We start from the raw sequence: 25,156 nt of genomic DNA on the forward strand, positions 1-25,156 counted from the left end.
GCTTCGGATGCGCTACAGATGCACAAAGAAAAGAAAAAACAAATATCTCACAGTGAAAAATCAGTGTCACACATGATGAAAAACACAAATGAAGATGTCAAGAGAGTTTGTGGGGATTAGAGCTTAAACCGGTGTCTGTGTGCAGTCAAGAAAATCACGTGATCTACGTGGCAGAGTTAATACGTCACCTCCTGTCTCTGTCGGCTGCAACTGGCTGCTCCACCTCTCGCCTGAATAATGAGGAGGATTTGATGCTAGACGCATCTGTGCAGAAAACCTCCCACTGTGTTGTGCATGCGTGAAAGGCGAGGTCATGAAAACGGCTAAACAAGGGCCAATAGAAGCTGTGTCTGAATTCAGGGGCGTATCCTTTGGAGGACGTACGCGGTCTACCCGGCTCACAAAGATTGCTTCCTTAATGGGTTGCGTAGACCTCAGAGGCCGCATTGAAATTAGGCTTTCCGCGGCCTGCTCGTACCGCCCCTTATTGCTGTCACCTAACAACAGAGCTGCAGTTGCACATGACCAGAGTTTCTCTGGGATGAAAGGATGCATTTTTCATCCAAATCTGAAAGAGTCTTTGAAATGGGACAGCTTAGTTGGGCCACTGTGGTCTTCAAACTCAGCCCCTGAATTGAGACAAACTTTATATGTCCAACATTCACAAACAGATCCTGATTCAGTAACGTGCACAAATCCTTGTTTCCTGTAAACTCTATAGCTTTGAAGACACACAACACTGGCTATATTTTGAAAATTGTTCCTTGTTCAAGTACAGGCACACTTAGACAATACAAATGCTTAACAAAGTATTAGCATTGTTAGTAACTAGTTTTTTACTTTCAAAGACGTCAGACAGGGCAAGGGTATTTCAGGGGCCAATCAGATTTCAGCTGTGGAGCCAGTGGGCCCCCCTGCCTCTGCCCCTAGATTCACCCCTGCTCTCAGGCCACAGTCATCTCAAAAGTGAAGCTGAAGTCAAGCAGCAAAGATGTGTTGTCCTGACATTGCTGTAACCTGTGTGCTTGATAAGCTGGCTTGATAAGTTCAATGTGTGGTTTTGAAATGCCATGTGTGTGAAGGATTTGTAAATATTTGTTAACAAATGACTCACACTATCTCCAGAAGTCGAGTCATTTCCTTCATTTTTTCACACCGTCTCTGATTGAGCAGTAGTTGCTGATTGATAAAATCATTACATAGCAAATACACATTTATAGATGACTGCAAATGTCAAATGAGATTAACCTTTCAGGCTGCGTTAAAAAAACTTCCCCTAATGTCTCCCTTTACGTAACCAATTTTGATATATTGATTGATGTTGATATATATATTTTCAATTATGTGACAAATACACAACCCCTCTAAACTCGAGGTGACATGAACAGTGTGATGAAGTTGAGCCCATAAAAGTGGACCCTGTGTTTCCATCAATGTGTCAAATAAAGTAAAAACAGTCACTCAAACCAAAGGGTGCAAAAATATTTATTGCTAATAAACCTGTAGTCAGTTGGTGTATATTTGCTTTATATTTACAATAATAGAGTACAGAGGAATGGGAATGTGAAAGAAAAAAAAATCCCAACCATTTAAATAAATACAAAGGGACTGCCACTGAACAAGACTACAAACAGAAACCAACTCCAACAACTCCTATACAGCTGGATGATTGCAGTGAGAGAAAAAAAAAAAACTCTAAATAAATTTTCATATATATATTTAAATTATAGTTAGTGAATCCCATCATACACATTCAGCTTTCCCCTTTAAAAAGACGTCTCAGATTGATCCGAGGAGAACAGAGAGCGTGTTTGATGTCACTTTAATGTCAGGCTTTGATGAAGCAACATGGTGGGTGACTGTTCTCCAATGCGGACAAGCATTTTTGTTCCGTAACAGAGCAACACCGCCATCTGTGCTGGAATGATAACGGAGTGATGGAGCGTTAACGCGCGCGCCTGGACGCCGGACTCGTTCCTATGTTTTCGCTATGCAAGTATTACTCACTCGTCATTATGTGGTTGTGTTCAGCCTTCAAACATCACAGTTACGCCTTTGGCTAGCAACAGTCTAAGGAGTTAAAACAGTAGCTTACACGGTCATAGTTTTAGTGTACGCAAGACAAATGCTCAATTAAAAACAGTATTTACAGTAACATGGCAGCAAAAATCATAAACAATACAAAAAATGTCACAGTTAACTGAAGTGCATGGAATGCAAACTCTAGACATGAAATTCAAACTTCATACCATGTTCTTTTAATAATATATGATCTGTGTTTGTGACCAGTGTGTAGTGTTACTAAATAAGAAATTACAGAGCTAAAATATAGTGGGCTTCTAAACATGCAGCAAAGTGGGTGGACATGATGCGTCACTGTCAGAACTCCTTCGTGTCTTTATTTTCAAACAGGTGAAGTCTCTGCTCAGCTGTTAGCCCTTCCTTTAGACTCTGCGGGGAGGAAGAGAGGAGAAGCACACGTCGGTGTCAGTCAAAAAGAATTCGAGCAGAACTTTTTTTCTCTGGACAGACGTGCTGCTCTGAGCGGGAAGTGTCAATTTAAACCTGTTGTCACCCAGTGATTGAACATCTAAAAGTGAATCATGAACACAACACATGACATTTGATTGCAAACACTTACAACGGGGAGCGTACGATTATTAGATGAGTCAAACATGTAACTCAACACACCAACATATATGGTCTGAATTTATACAGCGCTTTTCTAGTCTTACATATTCGGGCACATAAGGGCAGCACTTTTTTTTCTACGAGGGGCTCTGGGGTTTAGGTTTCAGTGGAAGACTAGGATAGACCGGCCGACCTTCTGGTTAGAGGATGACCGCTCTATCCTCTCTGCCACAGCTGCCCTTCATACTTCTGTTAGTTAGTTTTTCTCTTCACTTGTCGTCGGTTTATATAATTAATTTAAACATTTTATGCTATTATTTGTCTTTAATCAGCTTAGGCTTTTTTAGAAGACAGTATTTGCTCTTTGCACCAAATCCACCCCAACACTCATTCACACAGTCCTACTATGTGCTGTATTTGTTCTATCACACGACATTCCTACATAGCACAGCCGTCAGGGGTTAAGCATCTTTCCCAAGGACAATTGAGCAAGTGGATTTAAGCCAACAACTTTCTGGTTTGTGGATGAAACGCTTCACCTCCTGAGCCACAGGAGGTGGCTCGATCCCTGCCTCCCCTATTCCACATGCCGAAGACTCCTTAGGGCAAAATACTGAACCCAAAATTGCCCCTGACGGCTATCTGACAGTGTGTGAGTGATGTAAGACAGATGAAGTGCTGCACATTGATGCACTGCATGAATGTGTGTGTGTGAATGGGTGAATGGTAAAACGTTAGTGTTAAGAGCTTTGAGTGGTCACCAAGACAAGGAAAGTACAAATGAGGGGGTTAGGAGTTAAATACGAGTCAAATTAATCCGTTCACTCGTCCGTCCATGTAGTAAACACTAGCGTGCATATGTCAGGCACAAACCCTTTGGCCTACTACCTATCTACTGCTAACGTCTGTCACAAGTCTACACACAGAAAATGCTCACCAGCTATTTACTGTACTCCACCCTGCTATGAACTCAATGCTAGGTTCAGACGCTAGACGTTTATCTTAAACAAGTCACATTTGTTTTTGTGTTTGTTAATACACTCCCACCCAAGACACACATAAACACACCGTTTACAATATTATTATCAGACAAGACAATTGTTATTTATCTAAAAGTACATTTACTGATGTATTCAGTTCCATATTTGACTCATCTGATCCAAAGTGTGGCACAAGTCTGTAGCAACCCATCCACAAAATACATCAGACAGAGTAGTAATTATTATTATTACAAACCCAGTGATAGGTCAGCACACTATAGTGAAGTGGTGAGTCAGGTCTACACTGCTCAAAAAATTTAAAGGAACACTCAATGGTCACAGTTTAACACCAAGTCAGTTCAACTCCAGGGATTTCAATCTGTCCATTAAAGCACACGTGAATGTTAATCAGTTCAACAAGTGCAATGAGACAAAATGTCCTCCAGCGGGCTTCAGGTGTGCATGTTTCTGACCAAACTCTCAGAAACAGACTCCATGAGGGTGGCATGAGGGCCTGACGTCCTGTAGTGGGACCTGTGCTCACAGCCCAGCACTGTGCAGCTGGATTGGCATTCACCAGATCACACCAGAATTGGCGCATTATCATTTGCTGTCATGAAATTCACACAAGTTGGATCAGCCTGTGATGTAAACTTTGATTTTCAGATTGTTTTTGAATCCAGCCCTCGATGGTTTGATGATTTTGGTTTGCATTGACTGTTATTACGTCATTTTGTTCTCAACAAATTCTACAATGTACATCAGTAAAGATCTTCAACTTGAATCATTTCTTCGTCAAAATTTAATGTGTGATTTAAGTGTTCCCTTAACTTTTTGGAGCAGTGTTTGAAGAACTTTAGAGGAAAGGAGGAGGTGCTCAAACCACCAGTGGGTGCGTCTGGTTGGGTTTACCTAAGGGAGAAGGGGAGGGAGGCCTACACGTCCTCAGCAGCCCTGTCTGTCCTAGGGAGTGTCCTGACTCTCAGACTGAGGACAGAAGGGAGTGTTAGACTACCATGACATTACTTCAGCGTCATAAACCCAAGACTGGTAATTTTGATGGAGTCACAAAATGGATAGATAAAATGCAGCCCGGCAGGAACACAGTGGGCTTGTGATGCTGCATGCAGTTTTGCACAAGACCTCAAGATGGCAGCAAGTCACTAAAAGCTGCTTCTGTCTTTGTTTAGTGGGAAAGCTCGAATGTCTCAACAGGATGGCTCTGTCCGCTGTGAAATGACACAATGGGTGATACAGTCCTGTGGATATCCTGAATTAATCAATCAATATTACACTCAACCAGAAACCCACCTTCGATCTCATGGTGCGTTCTGAGCGCTTAGCTGCAGCAGCTGCCATCTTGAGGATGTCGGGGTTGCTTTTGGATTTCATGATATCTAGAAGGGAAATCATGACAGAGTAAAATAAGGAAATAGAGACAGGATCTGGTCCTGAGGTGTACTGAATGCTAATTTAGTTGACACACAATGGTTCTCACACAACAACCACTTATATGAACAGATTAGTTCGTAACCTGTGAGCGATGCCGGAGTCATGTAGAGAAAACCTTTCACCATGTGTCTGACTCAAGAGTCATAATGTTTGGATGTGGCCAGATGGTTGACAGGTTATGATGTCAACAATGAACTGCGACATTCTCAGTTTGAATCTGTGTGGGAACATTTTCTTTTGCTTTCTTAGTCATCTCACTGCTATGAGCGTCTAACAAAGCTAGAACAACATTTGATTAATAGACAAAAAAAAGCTCAAGCTCAACAATAAGTTAATCTTAACACATTTTAAGTTTTAAATATGTTGCAGAGCAAAATCAACTTAAGTGAACATAAAAATAATTAATTAAGTTAATTCATTTTCTTTTCTTTCTTAATATTATGATTTTATTTGCATGAATAATTTAGGTATGTCACTTTTTACAGTATGTGGTTGCTGGTGAAGTTCTCTCAGAGTCTTTATGAAAGAGAAGCAACCTTATATCATCACCTGTTGAATTATGCTCTCCTTGTCTTATTCTCTATGCAGCCTTATGTCAACAGCCATGGACCACTGTTTATTTAAGAAGTCTGTTTTTAGTCTGTAACTTTCTGTCACAGTAAGATATTTGCTTTCATGTTGGATTTTGATTCGCATTTGAATAAGTCATGTTTACATCTTCTGAACTCGGTCAACAGAAGACGAAGCTGCCTCCAGTCAAATCCTTTTTTGTGTGAATGAAACTTGGAGACTGAGGTAGCATCTGTGCCATTATGGCCCATGCCTTCAGTTTTGCCCCTTTCAAAAGGGGGTCATGTGAAAGTAGACTGGTGAATCAGCAAAGGGTACATCATGACCGAAAACACCCACTCAGTGTCTACGTCATCGTTTCCAAACGTCTCACTTTGTCCTTGTCCTGGCTAAAACGCAGCCCTGGAGTTTTCCAATCAAAACGGGCCCAGCAGAATTTCTGGTTTCTCCACAGAAGAGTTGATGTGTTTTTCGAATGAAAATGTAGTAATATGGATGTATCCCAATAGAGCAGAACAGGTGGGCATTGGATGATGCTAATGTTGAAATCTGACCAACTCCTCACTCACATGAAAGTTTCAATGAGCAGTTTAGAGTGTAAACTGAATGTTGGTCTGACAATGTTAATAACATGAAAAGTTTCTAGTGTGAAGGACCAGTGTGTGTGTCTCCGTACCGTATCCCCCTCGCTCCACCTCCTCCAGCGATGGCTCCCCAAGAGCCTCGTGGGCCAGCTGCAGCTGGTCTCTGAGCCGCCCCAGATCCCGCTCCCCTTTGGCCTTGACGATGCTCAGCTCTGTGTAGATGTCCTTGTACTTATCTGTTGCATATTTCTTGTCCTAAAAAAACACATTGTTTGGCGGTTTAGAAAAAAGGGCACTTGTGTTGACTCTCAGCTCAGAATTCCCCATGTCCCCAAAACAGAACTAATAAAAAAAAAAAAAAAAAAGAAAACACATACTCTTTGGGCAGATTGGAGTTCTTCCTTTAAGGAATTTATTTCCTGCTTCAGGTACTGGACCTCCGACTCCTTCACCCTCAGCATTACCTGGAAAACAAGAATATAAAGGATGATGTTTAAAAACAAGAAATAATAGATTTTTACTTCCTGGGATTAAGATTTTGTAAATATTTAGGAGAATTAGCTGCTTTTTGAAGCCTCGGACTGAGTACTGATGTGTTTGGTTGACTTTTTATTTAACAGAAAAGAGAATTACACACATTTTTATATTTTATTGCTTTAAGTGGTTTTGTCTATTGAACCTTACTTCTAACTCATAGAGCTCTTTCCCCTGTATTGTGGTGTTTGTGTCTCCAACTCCATCCTCAGATGTCATGGAGCGCATCTTTGTGATCTCTGCTGCCAGACGGTTGTTCAGCTCCTACAAAGGCCACGAAAGAACAAGATTAGAGCAGGTGAAGTGTTTTCATGCTCACTTTATCACATAAAAAAATGTATCAAAAAGGTATTTGGTTCGGACCATACAAGGTAGGTGTGAAGTGTCATCAACAAAAGGTTGTTGACAAACATATTTAGTCATATTTCTCACAAACTAAATCAACACTATGGTGACCTGTGTACCCCTCCGAATAAGTGGTATAGCTAAATGATGGATGAACATGTTGTGTGTATCAGTGAGCCTCATGATTGTGTGTTAGAGTGTGTGTGTCTGCACCTGGTTGTGCGCGTTGAGCTCCTGGTTCTCCCTCTGACACTGCCTAAGGGCCTGCCTCTCAGCCTCCAGCGCCTGGGCCAAGTGTGCGTTTTCTAGGCACTTCTGCGAATACTGCTCCGACAGCACCTCGATCTCCCGCTGGTACGAACACAACTCCTCCCTGAAGCACACAAAACCACAGACTGAAAAACGTCCAGGAGAAAGCAGCCAGCAAATGCAGCAATGTGTTCAGTTGGTTTGGTGAAATGCTTGATCTTTACTCTAAATTCAAACCTGCAGCCAGATTAAAGTTTGTTTTGGTTTAATAAGATCAGAAATGAAAACACAAGACTGGAGCTGTGTCAGTAATTCCATGTCTCCTTTGCTACTGAAGCCTTACACCAAAAGAGGTTCTTTGTCTTCTCTATACATACAGAAACAGCTTCAGGATCAGTAAGTAAGTACACGCTGACAATTTCTTACATTTGTAATTTAGAAATGAAATCTTCCATTTCTTCTCTGGTGTTTTTTTTTTACTTTGCTCAAATTCAGCTGAATGAAAGTGTATTTGATTAACTGTTCGACACACAACAATACTCAATATATTTATTAACAAAATGAAATTGGTGGGCAAAAGGAACATTATGAGCAACAGCATATATATTAATCTACTAAATATATTTTTATAAATGTAATCTATAAACATTATCACAACTGACATGTTACAATACAGAACTCTAAAAATCCTTCCAGTTTTCTGCATTTTCTGTCAGATGAGACTTTTAGCTGCATTTGTAAGATCCAACTGCCGCATTCAGGTTTCTTCAGACTAAAGCCATCATGCAGTGCCTTGATAGTATGACTACACGGTACATGTGGCAGTTAAGGAAAACGTACTCATGCTGTCTGTGCATTTCATCCATGTCTGCGTTCTCTGCGTTGTTGTTGGCCTTGCGAGCCCTGTCCAGCTCCTTCTCCAGCTCTGAGCGGTGGGCGTTCTTCATCGCTTCAATTGCTATGACAGACATAAACACATTTAATGACTATAGTGCAACATGCATGTTTTGATAGCAGTTCTAACAGGCAACAGAGGCAAAAATGACCAAAAAAACTATACAAATACCTCAGGATGAAAAAGCGGTGACATGCACGTAGAAGACACCAATGTCAAAAAAGCTTTTGGTGATAAGGGCAGATGCCGGTGTTGATGTGCTCTAAACAAAAACATGTAATCTCTGCAGCAAAATGTATACTTTACATCCTGCCTCTGGCTGCCACGCCACCCTTTTGCTTGAACACTAGGGAGCATTTTGTGCTGTTGTAAACATGTCCGAGTGGAGAACCTCCTGCCGTGTTTTGCATGCGTGAAAGGCAACCTCTGGAGAAAGCCTGGACAAAATCAAACTGGCAAATTCTCCATACATCCTCCGGGGGTCTTTTCTGGGTCTTTTTTTTTTACAATTCTTTTTTTCTGCAGTGCTTACCAGAGATGGTTGCTGCCGTTTCCTCTGCCAGCAGCCTCTCTTTCTCCTCATGCAGGTTCTCCAGCTCTCTCTGGTGTTTCCTCTGCAGCTCATCTATAACCTTCTGATGGGACTCCTCCATGGCAGCGAAGCCCCTCTCACAGGTGGCCTGTGACACAGGGGAACAGGGTGCAACTGTTAATTTACGGCTCATCTTGATACAGACCAAAAGGTTCTCCTGACTCATATGAGCTGGGCAGGAGAAAAAAAAACCTGGGTCCTACAGTATAAGCCAGAGCAGATCATCCATTTATCTCCAGCAAATAACTTGCAAGCCACAGCCTGTTAGCCACGAGCAAGTAGAGCCTGTGTGAGCACAAAAAGGGTTAAGAGGAAGGACAGGATACAAAATTCAGTAAAGGAATAAGAAGACAATGAGAGGAGTGTAAAAAGTATCTGCTGCCATTTACTATTTTCAACACAACATTCAAACTTGCAATGATATAATCACATCCATCTTCCAAACTTAGCTCAACAGAAGTTTCATTTTTTTGCAAATCCAAATCTTCCCACTGAACGTCTGAGATACTAGAAAGCAAAATGTATTTTCAACATTTGGCCTTTTTGAGATCAGCTTGTCAAACTAGCACCTTTATGCAATATGCAGGATAGGACTGATAAATATTTCATTACGCTGCTATTATAACTTTAGTGCAACTTTCCACATGAGGGGATTTCAATGGCCTTTCCACTAGCCCAACCCAAAACCTGACCCTGCTTCCGTCCTCTATTCACTGCCTCTAATCTGAGGACTCAGTCGAGAGTTGTGCCCCCTCCTCTCTCTCAGCCAAACAGAGGAAATGGAGGTCCAGTGTGTTTTCACAGGGATAAAACCCCCTGAGAGCTCAGACCCAGGAAACTACTGTGAGACGGTGAAACATCTCCCCCACAGAGCAAATGTAAACTTCCTCCTCTGACATCAGACCAAGCAGCAGCTTTAATTAGAAGTCAGGCTGTGCATCTTATGTGTAAATATAGTATATCCTAAGTCATGGCAGGGACATATACCCACTGTCAGAGGCTGATTATCTAAACATCCAACACACTGTTAAATACTCCAACACAAGGAAATCTCACTTTTCAAAGTAAGTCAGAAAGTCACCGACGTGGTGCAACATACCAAACCTCAGTTGCTTTGCATCTATTATTATAATTATTGTTTCTACAATATATGTTATATTTTCAAAAAGTTAGATTTAAAACCTTTTAAAGACCACAATTAATTAAATTTAAAACCTCAGTCAAGTACGACAGATATAAAGAAATATCAGAGTCCCAGAATTACCAACACTTTCCCATAACTGAAGTTAAGGTGAAGTAGCGATGTACAGAATAACCATAAAAATACTACGGTATCTCACATACCACAGGTAGAAACATTAGGTATTCAGTCTTCCCCTCAGAAAGTTTTTCTATCCCTATATACAATCTCATAACTTATCAAACTGCCAGATTTGAAAAAAGTTTAAATATACAACACAAGTTGAAAGTCTGAAAAGAGCTGTTGTGTCTGGTTGCTAAAAAGACAGACTGTTAAATCTAAGATCCGACCAAATCCTATAAGATCAAATATTTCCCCATATACTGTAACCTTTGTTGTGTCCAGCCTTGCAGATAGTTTCAGTTTGGTTTTCATAGGATTTAAGAAACCTGCTGTGGAAACTTTTCATTTGTTGTACACAGACCATTTAAATTTTGTGATGATGTTCTTTATCTGTTAGGTTTTTATAAAATACCATAATTCTATGCTTTGACAACACAGACAGAATTCGGTTCATCTCCAAACCAATCCAACAGAAACCCGAACTATCTGCAGGGCTAAAGACCAGTGACAAAAGAATCAGAATAGTAGTTTGATAAAACAATCTGAGTCATGGTATCCTTGCTAGCTTTTTCTAGAGCTTTCAACCACATATTCCTGCTTTGAACAGCAAACTAAGTTATCGGATAATATGTCAAGGACTGTATAACTACTCATTGTGAAACCAAAGTTCCATACAAGGCTACATCCACACTATGTTTTAGTTTTAAAAGGCATCACCATTGCTATGTTACACCTTTCATTTTAGAAACGATGATGCAGTCACCCGCATTCGCTTCGTGATTGATTCCTCCTCATTGTTTGTCCAAGAAAACTATTTTCTCAACTTACTTTTCATCATTGTAACTCGTATTTTCTGTAACTGTATAATCTGCTTCCTGTTTACACTGGCACGCACAATCATACCCTTTAAGGTGTTTTAGCATAGAAAGGGATTGCTGATGCAAAGCTAAACAATCTTTCGGGATTTTTTATATGCCATTTGAGAATTAAAAAGGTATTCACATGGGTGTAGCCTGAGCTAACAACTTTATTTGCTACACAAGACTGTGAGATGCAGTGGAGCTCTAGAAAAATCTAACAAATTGAGCCAAGATCACTTTGTCAAAGAAGTGAAATGTTATGTCATCAACGGTTATTGAGAGAAAAGGGGAATTTTATTTAATTTGTTAGTAAAAACAGCCAAAGGAAAAGAGATAAGACCCACACAATTGAATCCTACAGCGATAAGCTGTGATTTTGATTCTAAATACTGAAAAAGACCGTGAGGGTCAACTCTTCGCCTTTAACACTGTAGGCATAGCTGAATGGGGGGTTAGATTAATAAGCGCACTAAACTACTAACTGAGGAACTCATTTTCTGAGCAGATGAGGCTGACATGGTAGCCTTAAATAATCAAATCAAATAAAAGTGTTTGTTTAATTGTTTTCATACATCCTATAATTTATCAGTTACTTAAAATTTAGCGAGTGATGGTGATGAAGCTTCAACAAAATGGGTTCCTCGGTACACAACTACTGCAGCGTCAATGATCACATAAACTTAAAGGAGGTTAGTTTTCATGCAAATCAGGAAAAAGGTGGTTTACAGAACAAAGAGCGACAGTGTTAAGAAGGTTAGGGAGTGGGAGTATGGGACGGGGGGAGGAAGAGGGATCTGGGAATGCCACAAAGGGACACAAGGCATCACAGATGGAGGACGGCAAGGACAACGAGCGCTTCCACCTTCAGGTTTTCCAGGTCTTTCTCGTATTTCAGCCGTTGAGTTGTAACGTCGCCCTGCTCTTTGCGTCGTCTCATCTCTTCCGTCATGACTGAAACTTGGGTCATCAGCTCTTGAATGCGCTGCTTCAGGGTTGAAGTTTGGGCCGAATCAGGATGCGAGGCTGTATGCTCGTCTGTCGAAGTCCTCTCTGGCTTGACTGGACTCATCATGCTCCTCAGCTCTTCCATCTCCCGGTCAAACCTCTCCATGAGGTTCGACCTTTCTAATTTGTGCTTCTTCTTGAGGTTCTCCATGCAGCAAGTCAATGAGTCGATCTCTTTCACGTTTTCCTCTGACCGGAGACGTAGGGTTTCGCTTGCCTTAGCTATTTCCTGCCTCATCTTTTCAGCTTCCTCCTCATAGCCGTCTTTGACCTCTCGAAGCTCCTTTCTATGTCTTGCTATCATGTCTTGTAACTCAATGGTTTTATCCAATGAATCAATGGGCTCTCCTTCAATCTGAATCAAAGTTTGAGGCCCTGGAGTGGTTTTCAGACATGCCTCGGATAGCTGACTCTGGAGATCAGTTAGTTTGGACTGGAGATCACTGGCAACTTTTCTTAATTTGGGGCAATTAGGACAGTCCAAGCCACAAGTTTGAACTTCTGTCTGTTTATGCTTTAGGTCTTTATCATGCTGGACGTTCAACCTAATGATCACATAAGACATGCAGGCTTCTTTGAAAGCTTCAAGCAAATAGTCACAGGGCTGTTTCTGCTCACAATCAAAGCTTGCTTGAGTCATAGACAGGAACTTGTCATCTTTATCAAGCTTTAGCTTTGACGCAAGCTGCTTCAAACTATTTGACTTTGCCTCCAATGTCTCAGTTAACTCTTTAAGAATCATACCATTCTTTTCATTGTCAAGCCAACTGTACATGGATGCAAAATCTGGCTTAGTCACTACTTCACTGTCAACATTCGCTTGTGAATAAATCCCTCTCATCAAGATCATCAGCCTCGTCTGTGCCATCATCTGTTCTGCCACACTTCTCCCACTGCTGCAATGAGTTTCCTCTGGATTTATTTCAGAAGTGCTCAACAGCTGACTCCAGAACTCTCCCTCCACTACCAACCTCACATCTTTTGGACTCACATGCAAAGGCTCTTCTTTCAAAGAACCAAATAAAGTGCCTTTTAAATCACTAACCATTCTCTCTACATTAACATCTACCTTTGATAACATCTCTACAACTTGATTAATCGCCTCAGTCCTCATCTCAACCTCTTCTACTACTTGCTTTATAAGTTCTTTATCCTCAACCTGCTTTTTTCCTGCTGCAACACACTTGCCAACGGTCATTTCTGCTCGTTCTTTCTCAATTTCTAACTTCTCTTTCAGCATTCTTATTTCATTTTCTGCTTCTTCTAGTTTCTCTCTACTTACTTTCTGATTTTCCTGGTTTAGTGCTATTAGTTCAGTGTTGCTAGCCTCCAGTTCAATACAGCGCTGCTCTGTTGATTGCAGGTTTGACTCCATTTCAAACAATTTTGTTTGTGAGGCTTCCAGTAGCTCGTTGAGTTGCTCTTTTTCTGGCTGTAACTCCTCGTCCTCATAATCTGTCGGGAAGCCCAGACCTTTCATTGTGGCCTCTTTCAACTGCAGCTTCTTCTCTGTGTCTTTAAGGGTGTTGCCAAGCTCCTCCAACGTGACAAGAGCTTCATGGAGCCTCAAGGATTTCTCATTCAGCTCCCTTTCATAATACTCCCTGTCTATGGCATTAGCTTGATTTTCAGCCAGTTCAGCCTTTAGTCTTTTCAACTCCTCCATTACTAGATGATGCTGTTTGCCGCCCTGCTGGCTGATCAGCTCAGCTTTCAGTCTGTCTATTTCTCTGTCGGCCTCAGTCAGTTGGTTCACTATTTCCTGACAGCGTTGTTTCAAAGCTCCATTTTCGTTTGTTAAAAGTTCAACCCTTTGAGAGAGCATTCCGACTGTGATCTCATTTGTCTCTGAATGGTTTTCAATTTTTGATAGGGGGCCGTAGGGGCTTTTTAGACTTTCAAAACCTTGCTTCTGAACTTTCCCCACCAAGTCCTCCATGGTTACAAGACGGGCTTCATATTCACGGATGATTTCTCCTGCCTTGGCTAAACTGTTTTTTATCGTTTCATTGTCTATCTCCTGCTGGTACTTCCATGTCTCCAAGAGCTTCTGAAGTTGATGTCTCTCTGTTGTGGCTTGATTATAAGCATAGGATTTTGTCACTTTCCCCAGCTCTGTCAGAGTTAGCGTTTTACCACTTATCAAGTCTTCCAGCTCCTGAATTGCCTCTGAGCTGTCCTGAATCGAGATACTAACAGTTTTTTGAACAGTTTCAGGGGGAGGGCTTTCCAGAATAGATGGATCAGAAAAGTAAGGTTCCTTGATGGGGAGGTGAGAAAGCGAGAGGCCAAGCTGTGCCTGCATATTGCGCTTTTTCAGCTCTTGCAGCTTCAGGAGCTCTTTGGTCTCCTGATACTTCTTTGTTAAACTCTGTGCTTGAGAACTAACCAGTTCGGGCCTCTTCGTCTGAGGCGTCACATCAGCCTCCAGACCCAAAGGGTGCTCCAGCTTGGAAAAGGGGACCAGACAGTTGGTTAACACATAGCAGGGGAGACATAAAGCTTGCTAATAATTTTCAGCGTTATCTATCAATCATTTTTCTCGAAACAGTGATATTACATTTATTCCCACATTACCACATGATGATACCAAATTATGATGAACAGCGATTCAAAAGAAATTCAAAATTCCCTGGGTTGAATGTTGTAAATAAAAAGTAGAGAAAAGAGATTTAATGGTTGGGGTTAGTTAATCATAACAGAGCATGCACATTAAATGGTTAAAAGTTACTTAACATGGTAAGTAATGCAATATTAGTTTCAGCTGGAAGGTTTACTCAAGAATGGAAGGAATACCTGGTCCTACACACACATTTCTCATGTTTTCTGGTCCAAGCTCATGTTTTGTACCAGAGCAATTCTTTTCTGAATGGAGATAGCGAATCATATTATTCAACGCATGTCTAATGTTCAAATATATTTTCAAATGTTCTTTTTAATTCATTGCAAGTCACCGGAATCTTATGTCTACAACAAGAGGCAGCACAAAACAATGCACACACTATATCCTAATAGTCACAGCAAAGTGTAATTCTAACTCAGTTGTAAACAAATTGAATCATCTAAAAAAAGTATTCATTCTGTCTCACGTTGGCAAAAACAATCCATACATCACACACGAGCAAAACAATGCATCCAACATCATACCTTTGTGTCACTTTACAGCTACACACAATACTTGTTAACAGAATAACACATGGATGATCTTCATAGCTGTTAATAGAAGATGGGAATCTGATGTCCATGCAAATAATTAGAAAACAAGCCGAGAGGTTATTATTCATACATGTTGAGTCAAACATTTCAACAAGTAAAGCTATTATGCAGCAACAATGACTAAATGGTAATGTAAGGTGAAAGTAAATAACTACTTATAGAACTAACAATAGATGTGATTTAAGTGATTTATACTGTATACACATAATTTACATAATTTGCCTGAAAACAACTGAAATATAAAATTGATTCAGATTTTTCAAATGAGGGCTTTCTTTTCAGTTGATATCAATAATTATCCTGATGCCACAATTTCTTTTAAAGAGGCATTTTTGCTCCTGAGTAAAGGTTGTGGTTCTAGACTATTTTTACAAATCTGAGGTTGCTTGATAATGTCTTATACCTCCTCAATATGCTTGCACATTGCATAAGCATTTTATGAATATAGTATTAATATTGTGCTAATGATTTATATTTCTATATCAACCATCCGTATTTCAAATTTACTTTTTCTCGTTTCCTTTTAACATCAAATTGTAGCCTAATTATTTCAAAGTCAAATCAGCAACCATTACGCTGCTGTTCTTTGGTCCATAATCAATGCAATTGTCAAGTAACTGCTAGCATGAGTTCAGGTATCATAACAGTCCTATGACAAAGAGAGGAGATTAACTAGTAGAAGCCAATTTTGTATTAAGACCTTAATGTTTTTCACATGCAATGAACTCATGCAAAGGCACATATCTGTAGCCACTTTGTTGCTTAAATGTCAGTTTGATGTTTTCTTATAGTAAAATACAACATGCAAAGAATGTTACAAAATGAAGGGAAAAATACAACTTGACTGAAAATCTACTCCAGGACCTCCCATCATAGCAGAGTCACATAAAGTCCAATGCAGCTGCATACTGGAGACAGAGTCGTTACTCACCGGAGAGATGTAACCTGTGCGGATGTCGTGCTCTCGCTCCAGCGCTGTTCTCAGCTGCTGCTCCAGCAACTGTTTGTGATTGTTGGAGTCGATGAGCTGCTGGTGACAGTTCTGCAAGTGTAACTTCAGGTCCTCTATCTGCAGAAGCAGCAGTCAACCTTTGATTAGCTAACAATTTCTTCAAGGACGTGCTATTCAACTGTACTGTACCACATGAGGAAAGAAATTCAGCATAACAATTAGCTGGTGATTGATTAGTTAATAGATAATGTGAAACTAATATATTATACGACTGTTCTTCGATAAAACACATTAAAGTTGTTTATAAAATTAAATTTATGACCAAATCTTTACAAAAACTCTACATTTATGGGTTGAACATGGCTAATATAGCCACCTAGTGTTTCAAACCACCTTGGACCTTTCAGGGCCAGTGTTTAGGTAGAGTCAACCATTGAGGATGTCTCTACGTCATTACATTTATACCCCCTCGTGGGGGTAGACATGTCACTTTAATCAATGACAACTCGCTTTTATTTTGAAGTTTCAATGTTGTCTCCAGCTCGCTTTTATGTACTCACTAAATTTGAAACTGATGGAATTGAATAGGAAGAAAAATTCCATAACTAAAAAAGGTAATTTACCCCTTGCTTGTAATTCTCCAACAGCTGCTCCAACTCTGCCGTCTCTCTTGTTTGTGCTGTGGTGGGCAGGGGCACCCTTCTCTCGTCCCGTATGGGTGTCTTCTCCACCTGTTGCCAGTGTTGTTCTATCACCTCCTCCACCCTCTGCTGCCTCTCCAAAGACGTGGGACCTAATGAATCCAAAGGTCCGACTCCCTCTCCACTCTCATAGTCTGTCCTCCCTGCCTCTTTAGGGGATGTATGCTCTGCCGATGAGCTTGTCACAGACTCATACCTTTTCCGCCTCTCCTCCCTCCTCCGGCTCCGCTCGAGCTCTCCCAAGTCTGCCCGGAGGCTCTCAGCCTCTTGTGCTCTCTGCTGAGCCAGAGCCTGAGCGATGGGTCTGAATTCCGCCCAGTCGAAGGTCTTTGAGCGTCCTTCTCGTCGTCGCTCGCGTGCCCGGCTCTTTGTGACACCCGGAGTGGATTCTCTCTCTACAGAGGAGGCCTCTGATGAAAGAGAGTCCTGAGTGACGTCTGGTCTAATCAGACCTTCCAAAGGAGAGAAGGAGCCATGATCCTCAGTTGAGCTGGAATGCAGAGAAAAGGAAAGTGAGCCAACTGTCCAAAGTGCTGAGATTTGTGTATCATTTATTAACAATGGATCGAAATGAAATATTTCATGTTGCCTTCATTAGTTTATGACTTCAAATGGAAAGAACTATACGATTTTGTATAAAAAAAAACTTTACAGAATGTTTTTTTCAAATACCATTTTCATGCATCATATTTCATCATTATGGTTGATAAGCATGTGTGATACTGTAGACATGAGTGTGCTGACCTCGCCACGTCAGGGGCAGTGGAGGGTCTGACATTCTTCATGACCGCCTGGATCCAGTTCCTGCGTATACCTGCCGTCATGGCGGACAGAGTGTGCACTCCCTCCTGTGTCTAAACATTTTAAAGCACAATGAATTATTCATCGACTGACCATAACAAAAAACATACATCTATTATGCAAGGGAAAAATACAACTTGACTGAAAATCTACATCGGTTTCAAATTACCATACTCAAGACAAGAGTGAAAAACAATTAAAAGAAAAAAACAGCTTTTACTTTATTAGAATAATCAGGTTTATTATATTCAATGCTTAATGCCTGAATGAAAAAACATTCATAGTACATACAAAGCATCTTACATGTATTTGGAAACCATAGTTGCGTTGGGCCTGGTACTCAGTAACATTGTAGCAAGTGGACAGGTCAATCTCACCATCCAGGTCAGAGGCCTGAGGTGAGGGAAAGATTAGAAACATGAAACATTGATTGAGGCCTGGTATTAACATACGTCCTGAATGATCAGATCACGTGTCGTTAGTTCTAAATTCAGATCTGAACGAACCCAAATGTGTCCATAGGACGCATGTGACCACATTCTTTTAGCGGTGTGAATGCAAATGCGTCCTGGGCCACATATGAAGGACCACCTACTTAGCTATCGCCTCTGACCTGCAACAACCAGAAGTATTTTACATTTCTTAGGCTCTTCTTCTCGTTAGGTTGCTTTGTTTGCAGCCGATGACACAACATTAACACTGACAACTAAATAACAATTTTCATAACATTCTTCATAGCAGAGCTGCACTCGTGCAAACACTCACTATCTCACACACACACACACACACACACACACACACACACACACACACACACACACACACACACACACACACACACACACACACACACACACACACACACACACACACACACACACACACACACACACACACACAGTGACAACAGTTTCATCTGTGAACTAACTGGGTAAAGAAATGATTTGGTCTTCTCAAACAGAAATGATAAGTGTGAATTTGCATAGAGCTAGGAAGTGAGATCTGTAAGGATGATGAATGAAAACCTATAAGCTCACCTCCTCTGCTATTGAATCCTTGTAGTATCTCAGGCTGTGATCCGTCAACACAAACCAGTATTTTTTCCACTAAGATGTGGAGAGAAAAATAAGAGAAGATCTGAAGACAGAGTTCTGGACAGCATGTTAGAGAAGACATCCTGTCTGTCAATAAAAGCTGCTCTTTGTGGCAGCAGTGTTTGCATGTCGATCATATCATACGAAGAGCTACTTTAAAGGCTGCTGTTTCACCTTTTGACTCCAACGCTCCTTTCGACTATGGAACCAGATTTCTTTATAAATGCCAGTGACATATGGTCATTTACTGCCCTGTGTCAGACTGTCTGTTGTTTGAAATTTGATATACTCATTAGACTGACGCTCCTTTAAGCTCAAACTGCTTTTGCTTCACCAGTTAAATGTTTTTTTACACAGTTTTTCTGTCTGATTCACATAGACAATATTAGGTTACTTGATAAATGACTTAATGGTACCTGGCCTTGCTCATCCAGTTTCACCATCCAACCTTTCTTGAAGTTCAGCAAATCCGGCTGAAAAAAAAAGAAAGAAAAAGAATATTGAAAATACATTTATGTGGAATAGAGCGGAAACGTGTAAAACTGGTTAACATGCAAACTGACCTCAGAGGCAATAAAATACAAATGTGACTTTTCATTAAAAAGTGCTGCAATGGATGACCAGCACTTACCTTAAAAACACAGCAACATTACACAGACTAAAATAAAACCGCCCATACAAGTATTAAAAAAACAACTCCTAAATGACTCTGACTGATGTGACTGTAAGCAGAAACACATGCTGAGGGTAGAAGTTGACCCAACCGATGGATGAGACTAATTTAAAGCTGTGGATGAGAGATGGTCTAAATGTGAACCACTGGACAGGGGCAACTTCTGCCAGACTTTGCTGCTGTTCTGTGCTACTCCAGCTCCAGTGCTCAATAACTGTTGTAGTCTGCACACAGTGGAACAAACACTAAGGGCACGGTCACACATACAAGCATGGCAAACCTCAGCCTGCTCGTCACAGTGAGGGTGCAAGAAAAATGTTTTTTTTCCTGCATCAAAGCAAAAAACTGCTTGGCTTGGCGTGGGGTTAGAAGTCGTTGAACTTTGACCCAGGACATTTACCTGCATTTGCATATGTGTGACCGTGACCTGACACTCATAAATGTGAGAAAATGGCCTCAAGAAGCAGTGGTTAGTTGTGACATACACGCACACGTATCAGGGCACTCATGGCACAAAACTGGGTGCACACAGTGGGCACAATCTGCACACAAGGGGAGCAGAATAAGGTGTATAACCTGGAGAGGAGAGGGAGAGAAGGGAGCTGCACTGCCGTCTGCAGCATGGAGGTTTGGCCTACAACGCCCACACCTTCGCACAACCACATCAAGGCCAAAGACTCATTAGGGAAAATGGCAACTTACTACACACAACTTAACTACACACGGATGTCAGGCGTTTTCACACAATGTGAAATAGGATAACAGTCCTGAGTGTGGAAAAATGCTCATTTTCCTTGTCTCAACGTACTGGAGAAGGCTGGAGCTTTAAAATCACAAAAACAACTGGTTGGGTTAAACAGGGCATCTAATTTATTTGACTAACTGTATCTCAAAATACTGCAATATTATGTGTGAGAGAGAAAAGCTGTTTTCAAAAGATGCCACGTAAACCACACTGTTGGAGAATGTCCACACAGACCTTTCTCAATGTTTAATTCTCCTAACGCTGTTACCTAACTGATTCCAACTTCCCAGCCCCAACAACAACCCAGCGACTTCGCTCCGCTCAGCTGAAGATCTGGCACTGAAGCTGACCCTGGATCCTACAGCTTAGAGGGAACAGGAGAGGCTTTGTCTGGGGTACAGACTCACTGAAACACACCGTCCTTCTGAGGGAAAATTCCCCATTTGTGCGTTAGTTAATGTCAAACACAATCAAAACAAAATCCAAACTTAAACCTAGTCGTATGCTGATTGAATTCCCCGCGCCTGAGCTCTAGGGATCTGTCTCTATCACTAAACCCCCTCCTAAACTGTAATAGTTGGCCTGTAGGACATCAACAGGATATTCAGGAGCATTCTGGGAAGAATCAAGCAGCCGGTTTTGCAAGATGCTTCACTTTTCTGTGAGAGAAATGATCATTTAATTAAACAAGGAAAAATTACAACTGATATCTAAGGCAAGTTTTACAGTCTGGTTATTGACACTTTTTATTTTGAATGAGAACAGACTGACTGCTGTGGGATTCTGGACTCTGTTAGTCAGCCTGACAAGCAATTTATTGATTACATTTTATTGATAAAATGGCTGATTCTGCGTTTTCTATATCTCGCTATCAGATTTCTTCTTTATCAATTAAAAGTAATAACAAGATGCATTTCATCCTCTTCTATTTAAGCACCCTGGTCTCAATAACTCGTCATTTACACTACAAAAATGTTTGGATGATGAGGGTTTACATGCATCACAACTTGCCAGGGTTGTACCTTGAGAGGATGTGTTTTACAAAAGAGAGGAGATGAAACACTCACAGTCATGACTGACTCCGTGGTCCTTCGGTCCAGGGACTTGGCTCTCCTCAGAGGGGGCAGGGTGGAGGGGAAGTCCAGACCCTGACCAACGCTGTGCCTCTGCTCCTGCAGAACACACCGTTATGTTTTTCTAGGTTGATTTTACGCACACTTGAGGTGAATTAACTCCTCATGAAAAACTGAAAATACAACTGATAATATAAAGATAAAAAAGCAACATGGACATGTAACACAGACGCATGTTAATAAAGCAAGAGTCGACATTTGAAAGACAAACATTACAAATCACTTGTCGGCCACATTCATACTACATTTTTGTTTGTAAAATGGAGTTTCAAACTAAAACTCTCTCTGCCCACACAAGCGTGTTGGCTTCATATCAGTTTTGATCTCTGTCCATACTAACATGCCTGAAAACATATATCACGTGAGCACTCACATACACTGGGAATGTATGCGCCGGTGTAATCAGTGAAGGTTACGTCAGGACCATAAAGACCCGATAAGCAAGCAGTTGTGAGTGTCTTCATCATTCATTCCAAACATCTCAGTTTCTGCCCACAGCTGTGTGTGTGTGTGTGTGTGTGTGTGTGTGTGTGTGTGTGTGTGTGTGTGTGTGTGTGTGTGTCTATGTGTGTGTGTGTGTGTGTGTGTGTGTGTGTGTGTGTGTGTGTGAGTGCGTGCGGAATGATGCACACAAGCAGTCTTGGCATCTTAAACTGTACACGTAAGTAATATTTTTACAAAACTGACAGGCCAAGACAAAACAGTCCACATGTTTAACAGTGTCTAACTGTGACTGAGTGCATCAGTATTGTTAGGTCTCTGTGTTTCATTAATTCTGGGCCATTTTATCTGCACACTGAGGGCCATGGTGGGAAAGGGAAGCATAATCGCCAGGGGAATCCCACCACAGAATGGAAACTGGAAATGAATACAGCACACGCGGCTGACCTCTGACCTACAAACAAAACAAAGACAGGACAGCGAGAGGGAGAGATGGAGGGAAGAGGGCGAGGGTGAAGGGAAAAGATGGAGGAGGAGTGGGGGGAGGTGCTGGGACAGAATAATTAAAAAAAAGCAAAAGCCAGGCTCCAGACCTGAGTTCACATCTGTTCTGTCATGTGAGGCTGTTTAAAAAAATGTTTACAAGTCTCACTGTATCTATTGTAAACCACTCTGCAATGTTGGCACTGCTGGATCACTGTCTAAGTGCACACACACATTAACACACACGCATGCCTTACCTCTCTGTGGAAGCGTCTGTGCTCACTTCGGCCCTGTCTCTCTCCACTCCTCCCCAACTCTTCCACCTCCATTTTTTCTTGATTCTCCAGCTCCAAGGCCTCCAGCTTCTCAATAACGCCAGAGCGACTGCAAACCAAAACACAAAGAGTTAAGCAAAATGTATTTAAATCTTATTCCCAAGCAGGTGATTCTCTGTTCACAACAAACGGAGTGTTCGGGTGAGCACAGCAGGCAGAGGGAGGAGGAAACATCAATTCTGCTGTGGGGATCACATGTTGTTGTTTACTGTACATCCATGCCAGGCCTTATTACCAAAAGTTCTCTAATCTCATTGTCTTTTCAAGTTGACATCTACTTTGGGGTCTTCTGTGTATGGGTCCTCTTATTTATCCTAAGATATTTGTAGTGTCTTGTTTTTCAGTTTTGCATTGGTCACATTTTAGAAACGGCCTCAATGCACCCACTCGCTCATGGTGAATCTTTTGGATAATCTCCTGCTGTACTCGGTACAGGGCTCATTTGGACATGGTCCTCAGTTTTTACTTGGGAGCTCGTGAGAGAAATTCTGGAGAAAGTCAGCAGCAACTGACTTGTACATTTCTGTTCTCACGTATATCTCCTCTAGATTATTTCAGGAGCTCAACGCATGTCTGAAAGAAGCTTCAGTGAGACACAGCTTGAGACAAGGCATGTTGTAACAGGTGTTTGCTTTCAAGACATGCATGAATCTCCTAAATCTCTTTGCTTTCATATGCTACTGCTGGTACAACCTCATCCATTGGTTGTTGAGTTTTAACTTTTACACATTACTTTAAAAACATGCTACACTGGCAAACCAATGGGGTGCTTTTATTTTGAAGCAGCTATTAGCCATGCTATTATTGCAGTTGTCTATGGCCTAGCTCAGTGCAAACACCCCCGTGCAACAGAAAGACAACATATATTTGCTCATTGTAGAGACTTGTGAATGCTAATGTATAAATAGCAAACAGCTACACAATGTTAGCTGTAATCTAGGAACACATTTCAGGCAGGTCACCATGGAGGAATCAAAGCTTCGACTAACGCGGCTTTGTTAACTGAGCCAGATAAATGTGCAACATGTCAAGGTGAAGATCCACGAGACTTAAGGAGGCTAAAGAGTAAAGCCACCTGGTCATAAAGCTGAAAGTCACAGAGCTATGCAACATTAGGTCATTTATGAAAAACTGCATCTGGAGGATCGATCTGAAGAACTTTGGGAAAAAGGTGTTGTCTGCGCTCACTGGTGTTCATTTGCAACCATCCTCAAACTGTGACACAGTACGTTACCAACTCTGACACACTCCCACACAGGGCCGTTGTTAAGTGAGGGAGGAATCTGCATTAGAGGAGGAAATATTATATTACTCTGTTGTCTAAATTCTGCCCTTATTTGGGGACTCTTTAGCCAAAGCTGCTGTCCTTAAAAGGGAATGAGGGAGAGGGGATGGGGATAAGGACAGTGTGAGGCCAAACACCCACCATATGATCTTAATGTGTTTCAGGCCTTACTCCAGGAAAGCTTATGGGAATTTGTGTCTTTTAAAAAATCTAGCGTGAGAAGGTCACATTCAATTGTCCTGATTGTAATCAAGCTTAATAATATTTGTCAGTCATGATTCCTGGCCAATGACCTTCCTGTGGTGTGTCTACTGTCCTCCTGACCTTTACATAAAAGTGACTCCAGCACATATCCAGGAGGCTTATGTGTTAAACTGCCATCACATAAATGTGGCACGGTTCGTGTCTTAGAAGGAGCTTAAGTCTGAGGCACGTCTGCTCAAACCCCAGACTGGCTCAAGTGGTCCACTTGAGTAATGTGCTTAAGAGTTAGTATGTAGGCACTCCTCCCTTTCCTTTCATGCCTGGTATGGATGGAGCAACTGAGTGGAGCAGGAAGCAGGCCGGGAGGAAAAAGATGCCCCCACCTCAACCCGGCTGGTTTGTTTGAAATGTTACTGCCTCTGGTTTGTGTGTGAGACCTGTGACCTCTCCATGAACAGCACAGGGGTCAAGAGGCAGATTACTGAATGGAAAGATTGTGAGAGTGCTGATACTAACATTAACACCTAACAGTTTGATGCCTCCACCAACCAATCAAGTTTCTGGGAATATGGACAAAATTTCCCCTTCAGCTCCTGACACATGGTGTTGAACAATGGCCAGGGAGTTTTACATTATGATGTCAGAGTGGGGGTGGCCTTTTGGATATACAATCTCATCACTTAATCATTATAGCTAAATAGATGGGCAACTTTGTCAAACTTGGTTTATAAATTATGGAGGCATGGCCAATAATATATAGTAAACTTCCAATCTTGTCAGGTCATACCAGAGTCCAAATTTGAAGACATTTTCTTGAGACGTTCCTGGGATACTGAGTTCACAAGAACGGGATGTATGTTCATGAGAATGAAAGCGTTCATAATGTCTTCATCCACAGCAGTTTCACAAGGGCAAAAAAAAAGAACTATGCAGGGGAGGAGCGATTATTAAAAAACAGATTTTCTCAGAGACTCACACATAAGTGGGTTATTCTGAGCACATGACAAATCTCCATACGTCTTAATTCTTCCATTAAAACCACAGTTGTGGGAGTGCGTGTGTGTGTGCACATCAAAAGCTTTGTGCGTCACTA

At 41.4% G+C, this 25,156-nt stretch overlaps 1 protein-coding gene across 5 annotated transcripts in view; it reads right to left on the minus strand.

The window, feature by feature from the left end:
- Positions 1–1,469: 1,469 nt before the first annotated feature.
- mprip (myosin phosphatase Rho interacting protein) overlaps positions 1,470–25,156 on the minus strand; it is a 42,635-nt gene continuing 18,948 nt past the window's right edge. The window contains exons 8-25 of one of the 5 annotated variants that reach the window (XM_069517348.1): positions 22,497–22,623; positions 21,250–21,354; positions 19,181–19,237; positions 18,708–18,776; positions 17,974–18,063; positions 17,614–17,723; positions 16,792–17,359; positions 16,148–16,285; positions 11,858–14,449; positions 8,773–8,920; positions 8,186–8,303; positions 7,310–7,469; positions 6,902–7,015; positions 6,595–6,681; positions 6,310–6,472; positions 4,923–5,008; positions 4,524–4,598; positions 1,470–2,451 (exon numbers count right to left, since the gene is read on the minus strand). In XM_069517348.1, coding sequence (XP_069373449.1) covers positions 4,575–4,598; positions 4,923–5,008; positions 6,310–6,472; positions 6,595–6,681; positions 6,902–7,015; positions 7,310–7,469; positions 8,186–8,303; positions 8,773–8,920; positions 11,858–14,449; positions 16,148–16,285; positions 16,792–17,359; positions 17,614–17,723; positions 17,974–18,063; positions 18,708–18,776; positions 19,181–19,237; positions 21,250–21,354; positions 22,497–22,623 — 4,756 coding nt within the window. In that variant the 3' untranslated portion in view covers positions 1,470–2,451; positions 4,524–4,574. The remainder of the gene's footprint in view (positions 2,452–4,523; positions 4,599–4,922; positions 5,009–6,309; positions 6,473–6,594; positions 6,682–6,901; positions 7,016–7,309; positions 7,470–8,185; positions 8,304–8,772; positions 8,921–11,857; positions 14,450–16,147; positions 16,286–16,791; positions 17,360–17,613; positions 17,724–17,973; positions 18,064–18,707; positions 18,777–19,180; positions 19,238–21,249; positions 21,355–22,496; positions 22,624–25,156) is intronic. The other 4 variants (XM_069517350.1, XM_069517347.1, XM_069517351.1 and 1 more) reach the window with 4 other exon arrangements.

Source organism: Paralichthys olivaceus, chromosome 21 (assembly GCF_024713975.1).
Source record: "Paralichthys olivaceus isolate ysfri-2021 chromosome 21, ASM2471397v2, whole genome shotgun sequence".
Taxonomy (NCBI): domain Eukaryota; kingdom Metazoa; phylum Chordata; class Actinopteri; order Pleuronectiformes; family Paralichthyidae; genus Paralichthys; species Paralichthys olivaceus.